General features: G+C 35.3%; 1 protein-coding gene across 1 annotated transcript in view; it reads left to right on the top strand.

Moving 5' to 3' along the window:
- Positions 1-16,749, top strand: part of F13B (coagulation factor XIII B chain) — a 32,257-nt gene extending 15,508 nt beyond the window's left edge. Inside the window, exons 10-12 of the mRNA XM_010358453.1 lie at positions 1,296-1,478; positions 15,201-15,414; positions 16,521-16,749. Coding sequence (XP_010356755.1) covers positions 1,296-1,478; positions 15,201-15,414; positions 16,521-16,554 — 431 coding nt within the window. The 3' untranslated portion in view covers positions 16,555-16,749. The remainder of the gene's footprint in view (positions 1-1,295; positions 1,479-15,200; positions 15,415-16,520) is intronic.
- The last annotated feature ends 1,506 nt before the right edge of the window (positions 16,750-18,255 follow it).

The following is an 18,255-nucleotide window of genomic DNA, read 5'->3' as shown; positions in this document are numbered from 1 at the left end:
AGGCAATACCATTCAGGACATAGGCATGGACTTCATGATGAAAATGCCAAAAGCAATTGCAATGAGAGCCAGAACTGGCAAATGAGATCTAATTAAACTAAAGAGCTTCTGCATAGCAAAATTAACTATCCTCAGAGTGAACAGGCAACTTACAGAATGGGAGAAGATTTTTGCAATCTATACATCTGACAAAGGTCTAAGATCCAGAATATACATGGAACTTAACACAAATTTACAAGAAAAAAACAAACAACCCATCAAAAAGTGGGCAAAGGATATGAACAGTCACTTCTCAAAAGAAGACATTTATGTGGCAAATAAATATATGAGAAAAAGCTCAACATCACGGATCTTTAGAGAAAATTTATACCTATGACCGCAATTCACCACCATCATCTTCTAATCTATAAAGTTGAGAGGAGTGATCCAACTTCCAAATTTCAATCAGCATACATACCAATATAGGATGGCCATGCTGACATCTTTTAATTCCAATAAGTCAATTTTATAACTTATTGGAATTAAAGGCAAAAAATCAAGAGGTTTTATAAATGTTGCCAGACTATCAGAGAATTAATCACCTTCTTGTGAACACTCAACAACAAACACTGTAAAGCATTGCTCTACTTAGGGCTTTCTGGGGACCCATTGTCTCAGTACTGCCTGGATATAGGAACCATTACTTTTAATAAGGAAGAAAAAGAAGATAATATATACAGAAAGCATGGCTTCTAGAAAAATCCCATAGACTTAGGGAGAAATAAAATAATGATTGTTAATACTCTGATAGTTTTAAATATGTATGTAAATACTATAACATGTGATTCTAATTATGAAAATAAATAGTATAGTATAATATTATTGCAAAAATATTTTCAGTATTTTAAAAATGTTTCAGAACTGCCTAAAAAATGCCTTTAAGGCTAGGTGCAGTGGCTCATGCCTATAATCCCAGCACTTTGGGAGGCCAAGATGGGCAGATTTCTTGAGTCCAGGAATTCAAGACCAGCCTGCGCAACATAGTAAGACCCTGTCTCTACACAAGAAAAATGCACCTGTAGTCCCAACTAGTTGGGAAGCTAAGACAGGAGCATCACTTGAGCCTGGGAGGCCGAGGTTGCAGTGAGCCATGATCACACCACCACACTCCAGCCTGGGCGACAGAGTAAGACTCTGTCTCTGAAAAAAAACAAATGCTTTTATATTATATGTCTCCACTTATTTCTGTAGCACTTACAAAGTACTTGATGTTCATTATAGCAATTCATTGTATACTTTAAAACTTATTTTTGCAGAATCTAAAGGAATGTGCACATCTCCTCCACTTATTAAACATGGAGTCATTATCAGTTCAATAGTAGACACCTATGAAAATGGCTCTTCAGTAGAATACAGATGTTTTGATCACCATTTCCTACAAGGATCTAGGGAGGCCTATTGTTTAGAGGGAACGTGGACTACACCACCATTGTGTTTAGGTATGTACTACTAAATATGCCTCTAACAAAGTAAAACTATATATTTTTAATTTGCTGTCATTTTTGAGGTAACGTAACACTAATATAATGCTAAATTTGCTACATTTGTGTTATTTTATTCATGTGCTTATTTCATCACTGGTTTCTATTCTTTCCTCTAGATCATAAATAACTATAGTTCAATTTATTCTAATAAATATTTATTAAAGGCAAACCACACATCAGGTTGGTGTGGGGCTATAAGTTGTATAAGTCATAGTGGTGTGAGTAAACATTAACAATTATCATTCATTGTGATTGGTACTATAATAGAAAACATTAGTACAATGGGGAAATAAAGAAATGGGCAACTCAATATGGAAAGATGAAGCAAGTTAATGTTTTACTAGCAAGGCATCCTAGTAAGAGTAACAACATTTATTAAGGCCCTCAGAGGCATAAAATAGCATATCTGTAAATAATAAGGAAATATTTTTTATTTCCAATTCTGGCTTTTATTTATCTCTCTTATGTTCTTTCACTGGCTAGGACTTCAGTACAATGTTGAATGGAAGAGGCAGTGGATATCTTTATTTGTTTCCCATTCTCACAAGTAAAACTTTCAATACTTCACCTCTATGTGTTGTTATAAATACTTTTTAAAAAATCAAGTTAAAAGTATAGAAACCTTTCTTTCTATTTTGCAAAAAATATTTTTAAAGAATCTTCAGTGTTTAATTTTAGCAATATCTGTTGAAATAATTTCATGATCGTTACTGTTGTTTTTTCCCTGTAATTTAATGAATTATACTGCTTCTTTTGAATGTTAAAGCATGATTGTATTCCTGTGAGAAATTCCACAAGGTTGTGATAAATTATGCATATTATATGTTATATTTTTATTTATCAATATTTTGCTCATCTATTTTCATGAGAAAGACTGGTCGGTTGTTTTCCTTTCTGGTTGATATCAAGTTTGTGCTGACCTCATCCCATGATTGGGAAGCGTTCCCTCTTTTCTGGTTTTCTGAATCGATGTTATTTCTACCTTAATAATTTTAAGAGTTAACCAGAGAAGCCATCTGAGACTTGAGTTTTTCTGTGAAAAGGCAAATTGACAGCTTCAATTTGTTTAACAAAGAAGAGTAATTATTTCTTCTTCTATCAGTTTTGGTAGAGAGTGGCTTCTTGATTTGTTCATTACAACTACATTGTCAAATCCAGTAACATAAAGTAGTTATGACATCTCCCTATCCTCTTTCTGATGTTTTTATTGATGTATCTTTTATTATTACTTCTATTAACATGTATCTGTCTTGATATGCTTTACTAAGGGTCTACATATTTTACTAGTGTTTTCAAACAACCAACATTTGCATTTGTTGATTGATCAAATTTTGCTTTCTATTTTATTAATTATGCTATTATCTTTATTATTTTCTTTCTTCTATTTTCTTGGATTTCTTTTGTTACTCTTTTTCTGGCTTGTTTAGATGCATACATAGATTACTGATTTTCAGCATTTATATTTTTTCTAAAAAAATGAATTTAAAAATAGAAATTTCTCTCTGAGTACAACTTTAACTTCATCCAACCCATTTTTATATCTTGGAGTTTTACTATCATTCAGCTCAAAAATTTTATAGTATTCATTTTGATGCATTCTGTGTGCTCTGCATCATTTAGAAGTTTCTTTTTAAAGTTCTGAATATTTAGGGGATTTTCTAGTTTTCTTTTGGTTATTGATTTCTAGTTTAATTCAATTAAGACATATTTTGAATTATATCTACACTTTAAAATTTGTTGATATTTGCTTTATAACAAGCATATATTTGCTTTAGGTAAATGTTATTTTTGTACTTGAAAAAAGTTAACTTTGTCACTGTTGGGTTCACTGCTTTATATATGCAAATTGGATTGAATTTTTTTTTTATGTTTAAGTTAATCCAAAGCTGTACTGATTTGTGTGTGTTTGTTTTCTATCAATGACTGAGAGAAGCATGTTAAAGTCTCACTTGGCATTGTAAAACATTTCGTATTTTAGTTCTGTCAATTTTTGCTTTTGTATTTCGATGCTATTTCATTAGGTACACACACAAATTGGGACACTAAATCTTGGTGTACTGGCATAGTCTAATTTTAAAAGACCTCCTTCATATATAGTAATGCCTTTTTTTTTTTGGACTTGAAGTTTCCTTTAGCTGCACCAAAGGGTTTTTGACAAGCATTTACATAGTACACATTTTTCCATCCCTTAACTTTCAAACTTCTGGGTTCTTACTTTTAGTGTGCATCTCTTATAAGCAATATATAGCTTATTTTAAAATATATTTATGCAGTTTATAATTTTTCTTTATAATGGAATATTTAGTTCATTTACGTATTCATGTAATTACTAATATATTTCAGTTTATACCTCATCTTTCTATACTAGGTGTATGTTACTATACTCCATGTATATCCTATTGGTCATCTCTCTCTCTCTCCATATATATGTGTGTGTGTTTTATTATAATTTAAGTTCTAGGATACATGCACACAAAGTGCAGGTTTGTTACATAGGTATACATGTGCCATATTGGTTTGCTGCACCCATCAACTTGTCATTTACATTAGGTATTTCTCTTATTGCTATCCCTCCCCCAACCCCCAACTACACGACAGGCCCTGGTGTGTGATGTTCCCTGCCTTGTGTCCAAGTGTTCTCGTTGTTCAACTCCTGCCTATGAACAAGAACATGCAGTGTTTGGTTTTCTGTCCTTGTGATAGTTTTCTCAGAATGATGGTTTCCAGCTTCATCTATGTCCCTGCAAAGGACATGAACTCATTCCTTTTTATGGGTGCACAGCATTCCATTGTGTATATGTGCCATATTTTCTTAATCCAGTCTATCATTGATGGACACTTGGGTTGGTTCCAAGTCTTTGCTATTGTAAATAGTTCCACAATAAACATATATGTGCATGTGTCTTTATGGTAGCATGATTTATAATCCTTTGGGAATATATCCAGTAATGGGATCACTGGGTCAAATGGTATTTCTAGTTATAGATCCTTGAGGAATTGCCACACTGTCTTCCACAATGGTTGACCTAATTTATACTCCCACCAACAGTGTAAAAGTGTTCCTATTTCTCCACATCCTCTCCAGCATCTGTTGTTTCCTGACTTTGTAATGATCACCATTGTAACTGGCATGATATGATATCTCATTGTGCTTTTGATTAGCATTTCTCTGATTACCAGTGATGATGAGCATTTTTTCGTTTGTCTATTGGCTGCATAAATGTCTTCTTTTAAGAAGTGTCTGTTCATATCCTTTGCCTACTTTTTGATGGGGTTGTTTTATTCTTGTGAATTTGCTTAAGTTCTTTGTAGATTCTGGATATTAGCCCTTTGTCAGATGGCTAGATTGCAAAAATTTTCTCCCATTCTGTAGGTTGCCTCCTCACTCTGATGGTAGATTCTTTTGCTGTGCAGAAGCTCTTCAGTTCATTTAGATTCCATTTGTCAATTTTGGCTTTTGTTACCATTGCTTTTGATGTTTTAGTCATGAAGTCTTTGCCCATGTCTATGTCCTGAACGATATTGTCTAGATTTTCTTCTAGGGTTTTTATGGTTTTTAGGTCTAACATTTAAGTCTTTATTCCATCTTGAATTAATTTTTGTATAAGGTATAAGGAAGGGATCCAGTTTCAGCTTTCTACATATGGCTAGCCAGTTTTCCCAGCACCATTTATTAAATAGGGAATCCTTTCCCCATTGCAGGTTTTTATCAGGTTTGTCAATGATCAGATGGTTGTAGATGAGTGGTGGTATTTCTGAGGTCTCCGTTCTGTTCCATTGGTCTATATATCTGTTTTGGTACCAGTACCATGCTGTTTTGTTTTCTGTAGCCTTATAGTATATTTTGAAGTCAGGTAGCATGATGCCTCCATCCTTTATTCTTTTTGCTTAGGATTGTCTTGGCTATGTGGGCTCTTTTTTGGTTCCATATGAACTTTAAAGTAGTTTTTTCCAATTCTGTGAAGAAAGTCAGTGGTAGGTTGATGGAGATAGCACTGAATCTATAAATTACCTTGGGCAGTGTGGCCATTTCCACGACATTGATTCTTCCTATCCATGAGCATGGAATGCTCTTCCATTTGTTCTTGTCCTCTTCTATTTTGTTGAGCAGTGGTTTGTAGTTATCCTTGAAGAGGTCCTTCACATCCTTTGCAAGTTGGATTCCAAGGTATTTTATTCTCTTTGTAGTAATTGTGAATGGGAGTTCACTCATGATTTGGCTCTCTGCTTGTTATTGGTGTATAGGAATGCTTGTGATTTTTGCACATTGATTTTGTATCCTGAGACTTTGCTGAAGGTGCTTATCTGCTTAAGGAGATTCGGGGCTGAGACAATGGGGTTTTCTAAATATACAGTCATGTCATCTGCAAACAGAGATAGTTTGACTTCCTTTTTTCCTAATTGAATACCCTTTATTTCTTTCTCTTGCCTGATTGTCCTAGCCAGAACTTCCAACACTGTGTTGAATAGGAGTTGTGAGAGAGCGCATCCTTGTCTTGTGCCAGTTTTCAAAGGGAATGCTTCCAATTTTTGCCTATTCAGTATGATATTGTCTGTTGGTTTGTCATAGATAGCTTTTATTATTTTGAGATACATTCCATCAATATCTAGTTTATTGAGAGTTTTTAGCATGAAGGCTGTTGAATTTTGTCGAAGACGTTTTCTGCATCTATTGATGTAATCATGTGGTTTTTTCATTGGTTCTGTTTATGTGATGGATTATGTTTATTGATTTGCATATGTTGAACCAGCCTTGCATCCCAGGGATGAAGCTGACTTGATCATTGTGGATATGCTTTTTTACGTGCTGCTGGATTCAGTTCACCAGTATTTTATTGAGAATTTTTGCATTGATGTTCTTCATGGATATCAGCCTAAAATTCTATGTTTTTGCTATGTCTCTGCCAGGCTTCAGTATTGGGATGATGTTGGCCTCATAAAGTGAGTTAGGGAGGAGTCCCTCTTTTTCTGTTGATTGGAATCATTTCAGAATGAATGGTACAATCTCCTCTTTGTACCCCTGGTAGATTTCGACTGTGAGTCCGTCTGGTCCTGGACTTCTTTTGGTTGGAGGGCTATTAATTATTGCTTCAATTTCAGAACATGTTTTTGGTCTATTCCGAGATTCAACTTCTTCCTGGTTTAGTGTTGGGAGGGTGTATGTGTCCAGGAATTTAGCCATTTCTTCTAGATTTTCTAGTTTATTTGCATAGAGGTGTTTATAGTATTCTCTGATGGTAGTTTGTATTTCTGTGGGATTGGTGGTGATATCCCCTTTGTCATTTTTTATTATGTCTATTTGATTCTTCTCTCTTTTCTTCTTTATTAGTCTTGCTAGTGGTCTATCAATTTTGTTGATCTTTTCAAAAAACCAACTCCTGGATTCATTGATTTTTTGAAGGGTTTTTGTGTCTCTGTCTCCTTCAGTTCTGCTCTGATCTTAGTTATTTCTTGCCTTCTGCTAACTTTTGAATTTGTTCGCTCTTGCTTCTCTAGTTCTTTTAGTTGTGATGTTAGGGTGTTGATTTTAGATCTTTCCTGCTTTATCTTGTGGGCATTTAGTGTTATAAATTTCCCTCTACACACTGCTTTAAATGTGTCACAGAGAACAAATGTGTCCTTGTTCTCATTGGTTTCAAAGAACATCTTTATTTCTGCCTTCATTTTGTTATTTACCCAGTAGTCATTCAGGAGCAGGTTGTTCAGTTTCCATGTAGTTGTGCAGTTTTGAGTGAGTTTATTAATCCTGAGTTCTAATTTGATTGCACTGTGGTCTGAGAAACAGTTTGCTGTGATTCCTGTTCTTTTACATTTGCTGAGGAGTGTTTTACTTCTAATTATGTGGTCAACTTTAGAATAAGTGCGATGTGGTACTAAGAAGAATGTATATTCTGTTGATTTGGGATGTAGAATTCTGTAGATGTCTATTAGGTCCACTTGATCCAGAGCTGAGTTCAAATCCTGGATATCCTTGCTAACCTTCTGTCTCACTGATCTGCCTAATGTTGACAGTGGGGTGTTAAAGTCTCCCGTTATTATTGAGTGAATGTCTAAGTCTCTTTGTAGGTCTCTAAGGACTTGGTTTATGAATCTGGGTGTTCCTGTATTGGGTGCATATATATTTAGGATAGTTAGCTCTTTCTTGTTGAATTGATCCCTTTAGCATTATGTAATGGCCTTCTTTGTCTCTTTTGATCCTGCTGGTTTACAGCGTGTTTTATCAGAGACTAGGATTGCAAGCTGTGCTTTTTTTTGCTTTCCATTTGCTTGCTAGATCTTCCTCCACCCCTTTATTTTGAGCCTATGTATGTCTTTGCACATTACATGGGTCTCCAGAATACAGCACACTGATGGGTCTTGACTCAATCCAATTTGCCAGTCTGTGTCTTTTAATTGGGGCATTTAGCCCATTTACATTTAAGGTTAGTATCATGATGTGTGAATTTGATCCTGTCATTATGATGTTAACTGGTTATTTTATGAGTTAATTGATGCAATTTCTTCATAGCATCAATGGTCTTTACAATATGGCATGTTTTTGCAATGAGTAGTACCAGTTATTCCTTTCCATGTTTAATGCTTCCTTCAGGAGCTCTTGTAAGGCAGGCCCAGTGGTGACAAAATCTCTAAGCATTTGCTTGTCTGTAAAGGATTTTATTTCTCTTTCACTTACGAAGCTTAATTTGGCTGGATATGAGATTCTGGGTTGAAAATTCTTTCTTTAAGAATGTTGAGTATTGGCTTCCACTCTCTTTTGGCTTGTAGAGTTTCTGCCGAGAGATCTTCTGTTAGTTTGATGAGCTTCCCTATATGGGTAACCCAACCTTTCTCTCCAGCTGCCCTTAACATTTCTTTCTTCATTTCAACCTTGGTGAATCTGACAATTATGTGTTTTGGAGTTGTTCTTGTCGAGGAGTATCTTTGTGGTATTCTCTGTATTTCTTGAATTTGAATGTTGGCCTACCTTGCTAGGTTAGGGAAGTTTTCCTGGATAATATCCTGAAGAGTGTTTCCTAACTTGTTCCATTCTCTCCATCACTTTCCAGTACAGAAATCAAACATGTATTTGGTCTTTTCACATAGTCCCATATTTCTTGGAGGCTTTGTTCATTTCTTTTCACTCTTTTTTCTCTAATCTTGTTTTCTCGCTTACTTAATTTGATCTTCAATCACTGATACCTTTTCTTCCATTTGATCAAATTGACTATTGAAGCTTGTGCATGCGTCATGAAGTTCTCGTGCTGTGTTTTTCAGCTCCATCAGGTCATTTAAGGTCTTCTCTACAGTTTTTATTCTAGCTCGTCATTCATCTAACCTTTTTTCAAGGTTTTAGTTTCCTTGTGATGGGTTAGAACATGCTCCTTTAGCTCGGAGAAGTTTGTTATTACCAACCTTCTGAAGACTACTTCTGTCAGCTCGTCAAACTCATTCTCTGTCCAGTTTTGTTCCCATGCTGGTAAGGAGCTGCAATCCTTTGGAGGAGAAGAGGCCTTCTGGATTTTGGAATTTTCATCTTTTCTGCTCTGGTTTCTCCCCATCTTTGTGGTTTTTAATCTACATTTGGTCTTTGATGTTGGTGACCTACAGATGGTATTTTGCTGTGGATGCCCTTTTTGTTGATGTTGATGCTATTCCTGTCTGTCTGTTAGTTTTTCTGCTAACAGTCAGACCCCTCAGCTGCAGGTCTGTTGGAGTTTCCTGGAGGTCTACTCCAGATCCTGTTTTCCTGGGTATCACCAGTGGAGACTGCAGAACAGCAAACATTGCTGCCAGATCCTTCCTCTGGAAGCTTCATCCCAGGGGGGCTCCTGCCTGTTTGAGGTATCTGTTGGCCCCTACTGGGAAGTGTCTCCCAGTTAGGCTACATGGAGGTCAGGGACCCGCTTGAGGAGGCAGTCTGTCCATTCTCAGAGCTTGAACACCATGCTGAGAGAGCCACTGCTCTCTTCAGACCTATCAGAGAGGACCATTTAAGCCTGCAGAAGCTCTCTGTTGCCTTTTGTCTTGCCATGCCCTGTCCCCAGAGGTGGAATTTAGAGAGGCAGTAGGCCTTGCTGAGCTGTGGTGGGCTCTGCCCAATTCGAGGTTCCTGGCCGCTTTGTTTCCACTGTGAGCTACTCAAGCCACAGCAATGGCAGATACCACTTCCCGCAGTGAAGCTGCAGCATCGCAGGTTGATCTCATACTGCTGCACTAGCAGTGAGCAAGGCACCGTGTGTGTGGGACCCACCAAGCCAGGCAAGGGAGGATATCTCCTGGTCTTCCGATTGCTAAGACCATGGGAAAAGCACAGTATTTGGTCAGAAGTGTACCGTTTCTCCAGGTGCAGTCTGTCACGGCTTCCCTTGGCTAGGAAAGGTAAATCCCCCGACCCCTTGCGCTCCCAAGTGTAGCGATGCCCCATCCTGCTTCAGTTCGCCCTCTGTGGGGTGCACCCACTGTCTAGCCAGTCCCAATGAGATGAACCAGGTACCTCAGTTGGAAATGCAGAAATCACCCGTATTCTTTGTCTATCTTGCTGGGAGCTGCAGACCGGAGCTGTTCGTATTCGGCCATCTTGGAACCGACCCATATATATGTAGATATACACACACACATACATACATATATGCATATATATACATACACACACACACACACACACACACACACACACACACACACACACACATATATATATATATAGAGAGAGAGAGAGATTTGTTTCTAAGGAACTCCAGCCTGGGCAACAAAGGAGAAACAGTCTCTGTCTCTCTCTCTCAATATCTCTGTATCTATGTAGACACATCTAGAAATGTATATATATTTTATATATAATTTTTTTTATAGAGAAGGGTGTGTGCCACCACATCAAGCTATTTTTTTATTTTCATTTTTTATGGAGATGAAATCTCCTTATGTTGCCTAGGGTGGTCTATCGATAGATAGGTAGATGGATATATAGAGAGAGAGACAGGGTCTCATTTGTTGCCCAGGCTGGAGTGCCCTGACCTTGGGCTTAAATGACCTCTCACCTCAGCCTCTTTAGTAGTTGGGACCACACCTAGCAAATTTTTAGATTTTTCTTTTTTTTTTGTAGAGACGGGGCATGCGCCACCACACCCAGCTATTTTTTTTATTTTTATTTTTAGTGGAGATGGTGTCACTTTATGTTGCCCAGAGTGGTCTTGAGTTCCTGGGCTCAAGTGATCCTCCCGCTTTGGCCTTCCAAAGTGCTGGATTACAGATATAAGTCATGGTGCCCAGCTTGTTCTCTATTATTTTTTCTTTTTAAAAATATTTTTACTTTCTTATGGATAAATCTATTTTTTGTTAAACTAGTTCATCCTCTATTAGCTGGTTAGTTATACTTTCCTGTCATTTTTTCTTAACCATTATCATAGAGATTATATCATATAATCTTTATTAATTCAATCCAATATATATTAGAACTTTTATCACTTCTCTAGGACTTTAAAACACTAATTATTTACTCTTCCAACATTTTGTATTACTATATCATGTATTTTAATTCTACATGTATTTTAAATCCAAAAAATATGATTGACATTATTGTTTTGTCCAACTATCTTCTTTTAGATTTACCTATATATGTATCAATGCATTTTCTCCTCATCTTTTCCTGTTTTTCTCTGTTTCTCACTGGGATAATTTTACTTTTGCTTGAAAACTATTATTTCTTTATTATTTTTTCAGTTTTTTTAAAGTCTGCAAATGTCTTTATTTTCCTTCAATTTTGAAGGATATTTTTGCCTGATATAGAATTCTAGCCTAGCCCTTATTTTCTTTCAGTGCTTTAAAATCTGTTATTTTGGCTGGGTGCAGTGGCTCACGCCTGTAATTCCAGCACTTTGGGAGGCCGAGGTGGGCAGATCACGAGGTCAGGAAATCAAAACCATCCTGGCTAACATGGTGAAACCCTGCCCCTACTAAAAATACAAAAAAAGTTAGCGGGCATGGTGGTGGGCGCCTGTAGTCCCAGCTACTCGGGAGGCTGAGGCAGGAAAATGGCATGAACCTGTGAGGCGGAGCTTGCGGTGAGCCAAGAATCGGCACTGCACTCCAGCCTGGGCGACAAGCAAGACTCCATCTCAAAAAAAAAAAAAAAAGGTGTCATTTCATCCTTTTCTGGTTTTTGTAGTTTTTGTTAAATAATCAAATGCCATTCTTAATAATACTTTTTGAATGTAATGTATCGTTTTTTTTTCTCTGCTGTTTTTAACATTTCTCTTTGTTTTTAATCTCAGCAAATTATTTATGTTGGTCTAGATGTGGGTTTCTTTGTACATTTTATTCTTCAAGTTAGTAGCATTCCTTGAATCTTGATGTGCTTGATAGCCTTCATGGGTTTTAGAAATGTTTGGCTAATATCTTTTAAAGTGTACATTTCCCACTCCTTGGCTGTGATTCCATGATACATATATTACATCTTTTTGCTATGCCATTGTCTCTTTAAATCTATATTTTCTCTGATTTTCTTCTTGTTTTACAGTAGTAATTTTTTTGGTAATTTTCTCGTTGTATCGTTTCTTTGTTTCAATTTCGCAATTTTCTTCTGGTTTAATAATCCTCTCTTTAGATGTATCCAATCTGCTTTAAACTCATCTTTTGAGTTCTCAATTTCAGCGATTATCTTTGCATTTCTATTTCATATTTTCTTTTTGTAGCTTTGAGTTATTTGATGAAAGATCCTATCTTAACATCAACTTCTTGAACATATAATTCATACTTTTTATTAAGGCTTATCTGCAAACTCCAATATCTGGAACTATTTTCTAGCCCCAAATTCTTGATATTTTTGTTAACAGTTGATTGAATTTCAAATATTATATATGGAAAATTTTAGGAGGTTTGGATGATGTCAACTTACTCCAAAGAATACTCATCTCATCCTCTGGCTGATGATTAGGGTAGAGGCAGTTGGTTTCAATACAATGTGAAATAAAGCTTTCTCTACATTTGTTTTCAGACCTCTGTTTGCCTTTTCTCACAGACTGTAACTCTCCAGGGCTCTTCACAGAGAGTTTGTTTGTTGTGTTTATTAAAGCTTTTTCTCCTTGAATGTCTCTGATATTACTGGGAGACTGCCAAATGCCCACTGTAAGTTTGTATTTACTTTCTGCTTGGTTTCTCATCCTATGACTCTATACAAGTCAGGCATAAGCAGTACCTCAGAGAAAAGCTAGCGCAGAGCCTCAAGCTCATATCTCTACACCTTCTATCCTTCTAAGTTCTTTCCTTTTCAAGTCCTGCTGCCTTGGTTTACCAAATTCTCATTTTCCCGTCTTCAACTCTATGATGAGATTTTCACAAGTTCTGCTGGTTCTATGCCTATCCTGGCCATTCTCTATCACCTAATCTCTCAGACTTAGAGTCAACGATCACCTCAAGAGAAAAAATGGCACATAGAATTTTTTTGACAGACTCTCCTTCTGTCGCCCAGGCTGGAGTGCAGTGGCGCGATCCCACCTCACTGCAACCTCCACCTCCCAGGTTCAAGCAATTCTTCTGCCTCAGCTTTCCTGAGTAGCTGGGATTACAGGCAAGTGCCCCCATGCCTGGATTTATTTTATTTTATTTTATTTTATTTGTATTTTATTTTATTGTATATTTTGTTTTATTTTATTTTATTTTATTTTATTTTATTTTATTTTATTTTCAGTAGAGACGGGGTTTTGCCATGTTGGCCAGGCTGGTCTCAAACTCCTGACCTCAGATGATCCACCCACCTTGGCCTCCCAAAGTGCTGGGATTACAGGAGTGAGCCACCGCGCCCAGCCTCACATAGATGTTTAACTCAGCTGAATACATTTTTTCCAGAACCTTAGTTCCTTGACTAAGTTCCTTGGAGGTTTTCTGATACCTTGAAATGCTTGCTTGTTTCCCTGTTTTTCATATTTTTGGTTTCTTAATAGAAGTGCTGGTTTGATATAATCTACTCTGTGGTAGCCGAGTTTGGTATGATCTACTGTGTCATAGCCGAGTTTGGTATGATCTACTCTGCCACAGCTGAAAGTTAAAGGTCCATGAATCAACTTTTAAATTTCTTTTAATTTAAATCTCATGTTTTGTAGAACAATGGCATCCTAAATTATGGCACTACTTGACTTCATTTTCACAACTATTTTGTAATGACTGTAGTAATTCTTGTTCATTTTTAGCGCCTGTAGCACTTCCGGCATAACGTTTGACACATAGGCATTTAATAAGTAGTTGCTGAAAAAAATAACTGAACACAGTACTCTCAGCAGCGGTTTCACTTTCTGGGGTTTCAGTTACCTGCTGTAAACTGCAGTCTGAAAACGTTAAATTGAAAATTTCAGAAATAAACAGTTTATACATTTTAAATTCTGCAATGAGTAGTATAATAAAATCTCATGCCTTTCCGTCTTTCCTGCCCAAGGTATGCTAAAAAGAAGGATAAAGTGCTTCTTTTAAGTGAAAAGGTGGAAGTTCTCAACTTAAAAAGAAAAGAAAAATAAATGTGTGCTGAGGTTGCTAAGATCCATGGAAACAATGAGTCTTCTATCTATGAAAGTGTAAAGAAAGAAAGAAAAAGAAATCCGTGCTAGTTTTGTTGTTGCACCTCAGACTGCAAAAGTTACAAGCTACAGTGTATAACAAATGCTTAGTTGAGGTGGAAGAGGAGTTAAATTTGTGGACAGAAGACATGAACAAAAATGTGTTCCAAATGGATGACAATAGGGTTTGGCATTATCTGCAGTTTCAAGCATGCATTGAGGTTCTTGAAATGTATCCCCTGCAGGCAATCAGAGAGGGCATACTAAATAAGTTTGTTAATGTACTACAAGTATGTGATTAATATGCCATATTATCAACTCTGAACCTTTTTACCTGTCTCAGAAGTTATTCCTTAATGCTAGGTCATCTAGGAGACAAATAAGGACACAAGGACACAAGAAATCCCATTTTCTGAAATAATCTGATATTTGATGTTTTAGAAATATTAATGTTTTTATTCTGGGAAAAAAAATCAAAGAGTTTTTTTGTGTGTGTGTATCCTAATACATACTTTAAGGTTCTCTTTTGTTTAGTATACATGGGAAAGGACACAATTCTACTTTCCATGCTTAGAATTTAAAATGTCTTAATCCAGGCCTGATATTTCTTAACTAGATATTTTAAAGAGAAGTAACTGTTAACCATTTTGGATGGCATGAGGTTATAAAGCTTTGGTCAGTGTTGAGAATCTAGTTCATGTCAATATTTCCATAAAATGTTATTTATACAGCAATTAATAATTTGTCTCATGATAATTTTATTTGAACTTTCTGAAGAATGAAAAGGGAAAAGAGCATGATATCAATGATCATTAGTAACTGTCAGTGCTTCCCCCAAAATACCTCTTTTTGTTTGTTTGCTATCTTTGAAAAAGCTAATAACATAAAACTAAGTAACTGGCAGAAAATACCTTTTCCCCAAATCCAGGACCACAGAGAGAAATGGCTCACTGTTTTCTGTGAGATTTGAATGTATTTTATGACTCAAATATTAATTCTAATTAACTGGCTTGCTACTCTTATATCTGAGAATTTTAAGGTCCTCATGAGTACACAATACAATGATTCCTGTTCGTACCAAGATGTAACAAGATAGTTTTCTTCTTTTTCTTTCTTTTTTTTTTTTTTTTTTTTTTTATCTTGTTGTTGTTCCCAGAGCCATGCACATTATCTTTTGCTGAAATGGAAAAGAATAATTTACTTCTGAAATGGGATTTTGACAATAGACCACATATTTTGCATGGTGAATATGTTGAGTTCATTTGTAGAGGAGATACTTATCCAGCTGAATTATATATTACCGGATCTATACTTAGAATGCAGTGTGACAGAGGGCAGTTAAAATATCCAAGATGTATTCCAAGACAAAGGTAAGAAGAGGCTTTCATCTATAGGTATGTTTTTTTTTGGTCAGATTGTTATTCAACATTTCAGAAATGTTATGTTCTATACCACTCTTACTTTATGGCAACTGGAAAGAAAAAATAATAATATTTTCTTCATTTTTTTTACACTAAGCAAACAACTGGAAGTGGTAATGAATTCAACAGGCCTTCTGAATTGTCTGAAGTGAAAGCAACGTTTGCCATTTGATATTTGTGACACTTTGGCAAATGGAAAAATAAATCAATTTATATGTGTAATATTTAAATGTGCAAAAATTAACCTATATGTTCTGTGATAAGGACAAAATCACACTTTCTCCTACTTCTCAATCTAATTTCATGCACTACTAATAAAGTTTGGAAAATATGGCGTTTATTTTCAGAACCACATTTTTATGTAACTTTTGGAAATCACGTACTAAAGTGTTTCCTCATACTACAATTTAAAAAATACATCTTCTGCTACTTACAAGAAATAATTTAACTATTTTCTTAGAGAAATGTTAAAAAAAGTATAATAAAATTATGTAAACCATTTTGTAGGATCAGAATTTTAACCGTTTTTGAAGACACTATATACAGAAAATGGAAATTATATTTTTTGTTCAATTAAGAATATTAAAAATATAAGTAGTGGCAAAGTGCATGTGGTCCTGTTTTAAAAATTGCAAACAATGAACTATATGAATTACCTAAAGCCAGCTTTTTAGATGCTTTGACTGCTCTAATTAAAAAAATGTGTAAAAGACACACAATAGTGGGAAAATTTTTTATTTTTATTTCTAATTGTGGTAAAATCAGGGTGGAAAAAATTTTATATGCTATTTAAATGTTTTGGTACAGTATGAATTTCTCACTTTCAAAAAAAAGGTAAACATGTAGAAAAATATTTACAAAATGGTGAGTAGTGTAGTAAATAATATTGAGTTTTTAAAAGGGAACTGGTGGTATTATTTACTAAGTAAGATAATTTGTTCTTAGTAGTACTTAATAAAAACAATGACTATATGAAAAATTGAAAGGCTAAGATTGTAATAAACACTTGACTACAATTGATGCTTATTTCAAAAATCTCTCTTTTTCCCCTCAAGGACTCTGTCTTATCAAGAACCCTTAAGAACATAGAATTGAATGGCAGAAAGAGGAGTCATATTTCAATATATCATGAAATTCTTTATAAAACATAATTTTGAGGAAGTATGTTAAGTTAAAAACTTCTGAGTTTTTCCTTGCTTAAATATTTGAATCTAAATTGTTTGTGCTGAACATTTCTTTATTTATAAATAAAAACCAATAAATGTTGTTTAATTTTTAGTTTGTATAATTTGATGTAGAACGTAATCTCTTTTGTATGTCTTCCATCTGTTACAAATTAATCTACACATCAAAATATTTTCATTTCCTAATGCCCATTGACTAGACTATATCATTGCTTTCAATATACTGTATGTGCAAAAATTTTACATTCACATTCATTATCATCTTTATTAATATTAAGGCTTTTGTTACCCTTAGTTCAAAGTTTATGTCAATATTAAAGGGCCAAACACACTAGAGATAAGAAACTATATGCTGTATTAGAGGATCTGCTTTATTAAAAGCAGAAGAGACTGCCCTTCGGACTTTCTAAATGTAAAAAAACTTTTAAAATTAACTGTAATATTTGCTACCAGGTTAATAACCAAATTGTTTATAAGGTAGTATACTACCATATTTGAACATGTGCTCAAATATTGTTAAAAAGACACAGTTAAAGAAAGAATGACTCTTGGAATTTTATTTTATTTATTTATTTATTTTGAGATGGAGTCTCGTTCTGTTGCCCAGACTAGAGTGCAATGGGATGATCTTGGCTCACTGCAACTTTCACCTCCTGGATTCAAGCAATTCTCCTGCCTCAGCCTTCCGAGTAGCTGGGATTACAGGTGTGTACCACCACACCCAGCCACTTTTTTTTTTTTTTTTTGTATTTTTAGTAGAGTTGACGTTTCACCATGTTGGCCAGGCTGGTCTCAAACTCCTCATCTCAGGTGATCCACCTGCCTCGGCCTCCCAGGACTCTTGGCATTTTTACATTTTACACTTTCAAGTCTTTTTTTTAGATTAGATGATTTTTGGAATTATATGGATTACAAAATCTGAAATAAGAGCATCCTACAAGCATCAAAAAATGACTGTCAATATTATCAAGGTCTATTAGAGACATGAAACAGCAGCATTGTCACTTTTTCATCTGAAGTGAGAGTTGTACTTCCAATTGTTATTTCAGCTCATTCATAAGCACATGTAATAGCAGTAGTACCCAGATACTAGGACCCCTATTAGGATTGGTTGTTGGTATTAGAACAAGTTTTCCTTTCTAGAAACTATTCAGTTATTCTAACTCAAGATCTGTTTCTCCTTATAATGATATTCTCAAATGCCCAAAGGACAATTCTCTACTGCTGGGTATGAAATAGCTTCTTTCGGAAATGACGCCACAGCTGACCTAACTCTGTGGATTAAAAAAGTATTAATTCATTCAATGTTAAACATGTATATTTCAGAACTGTCCTTGAGTTCATAGTCATTATTTTAATTAATCTCCTGTAGTAGGTTCCCACAGTGGATCCCACAAAAATGGAAATTTAATTAAAATTAAATATCAACAGAAAAGCAGTATTCTTTTTAAATAAATTCATCAATCTATCAATTAAATAACATTATTAAGCACCTGCTCTATCCCATGGAGCATGCTGGGTAGTGCAGGATTCAAAATGATTAAAATTCTCCTTGTTATTTTTCAAAGAACGCAAAGTAATGACCTACTTACTTAGTAAAAGAGAT

Source organism: Rhinopithecus roxellana, chromosome 1, assembly GCF_007565055.1.
Source record: "Rhinopithecus roxellana isolate Shanxi Qingling chromosome 1, ASM756505v1, whole genome shotgun sequence".
NCBI lineage: Eukaryota > Metazoa > Chordata > Mammalia > Primates > Cercopithecidae > Rhinopithecus > Rhinopithecus roxellana.
Note: the sequence above shows the minus strand (reverse complement) of the source record. Positions and strands in the feature narration are given on the sequence as shown.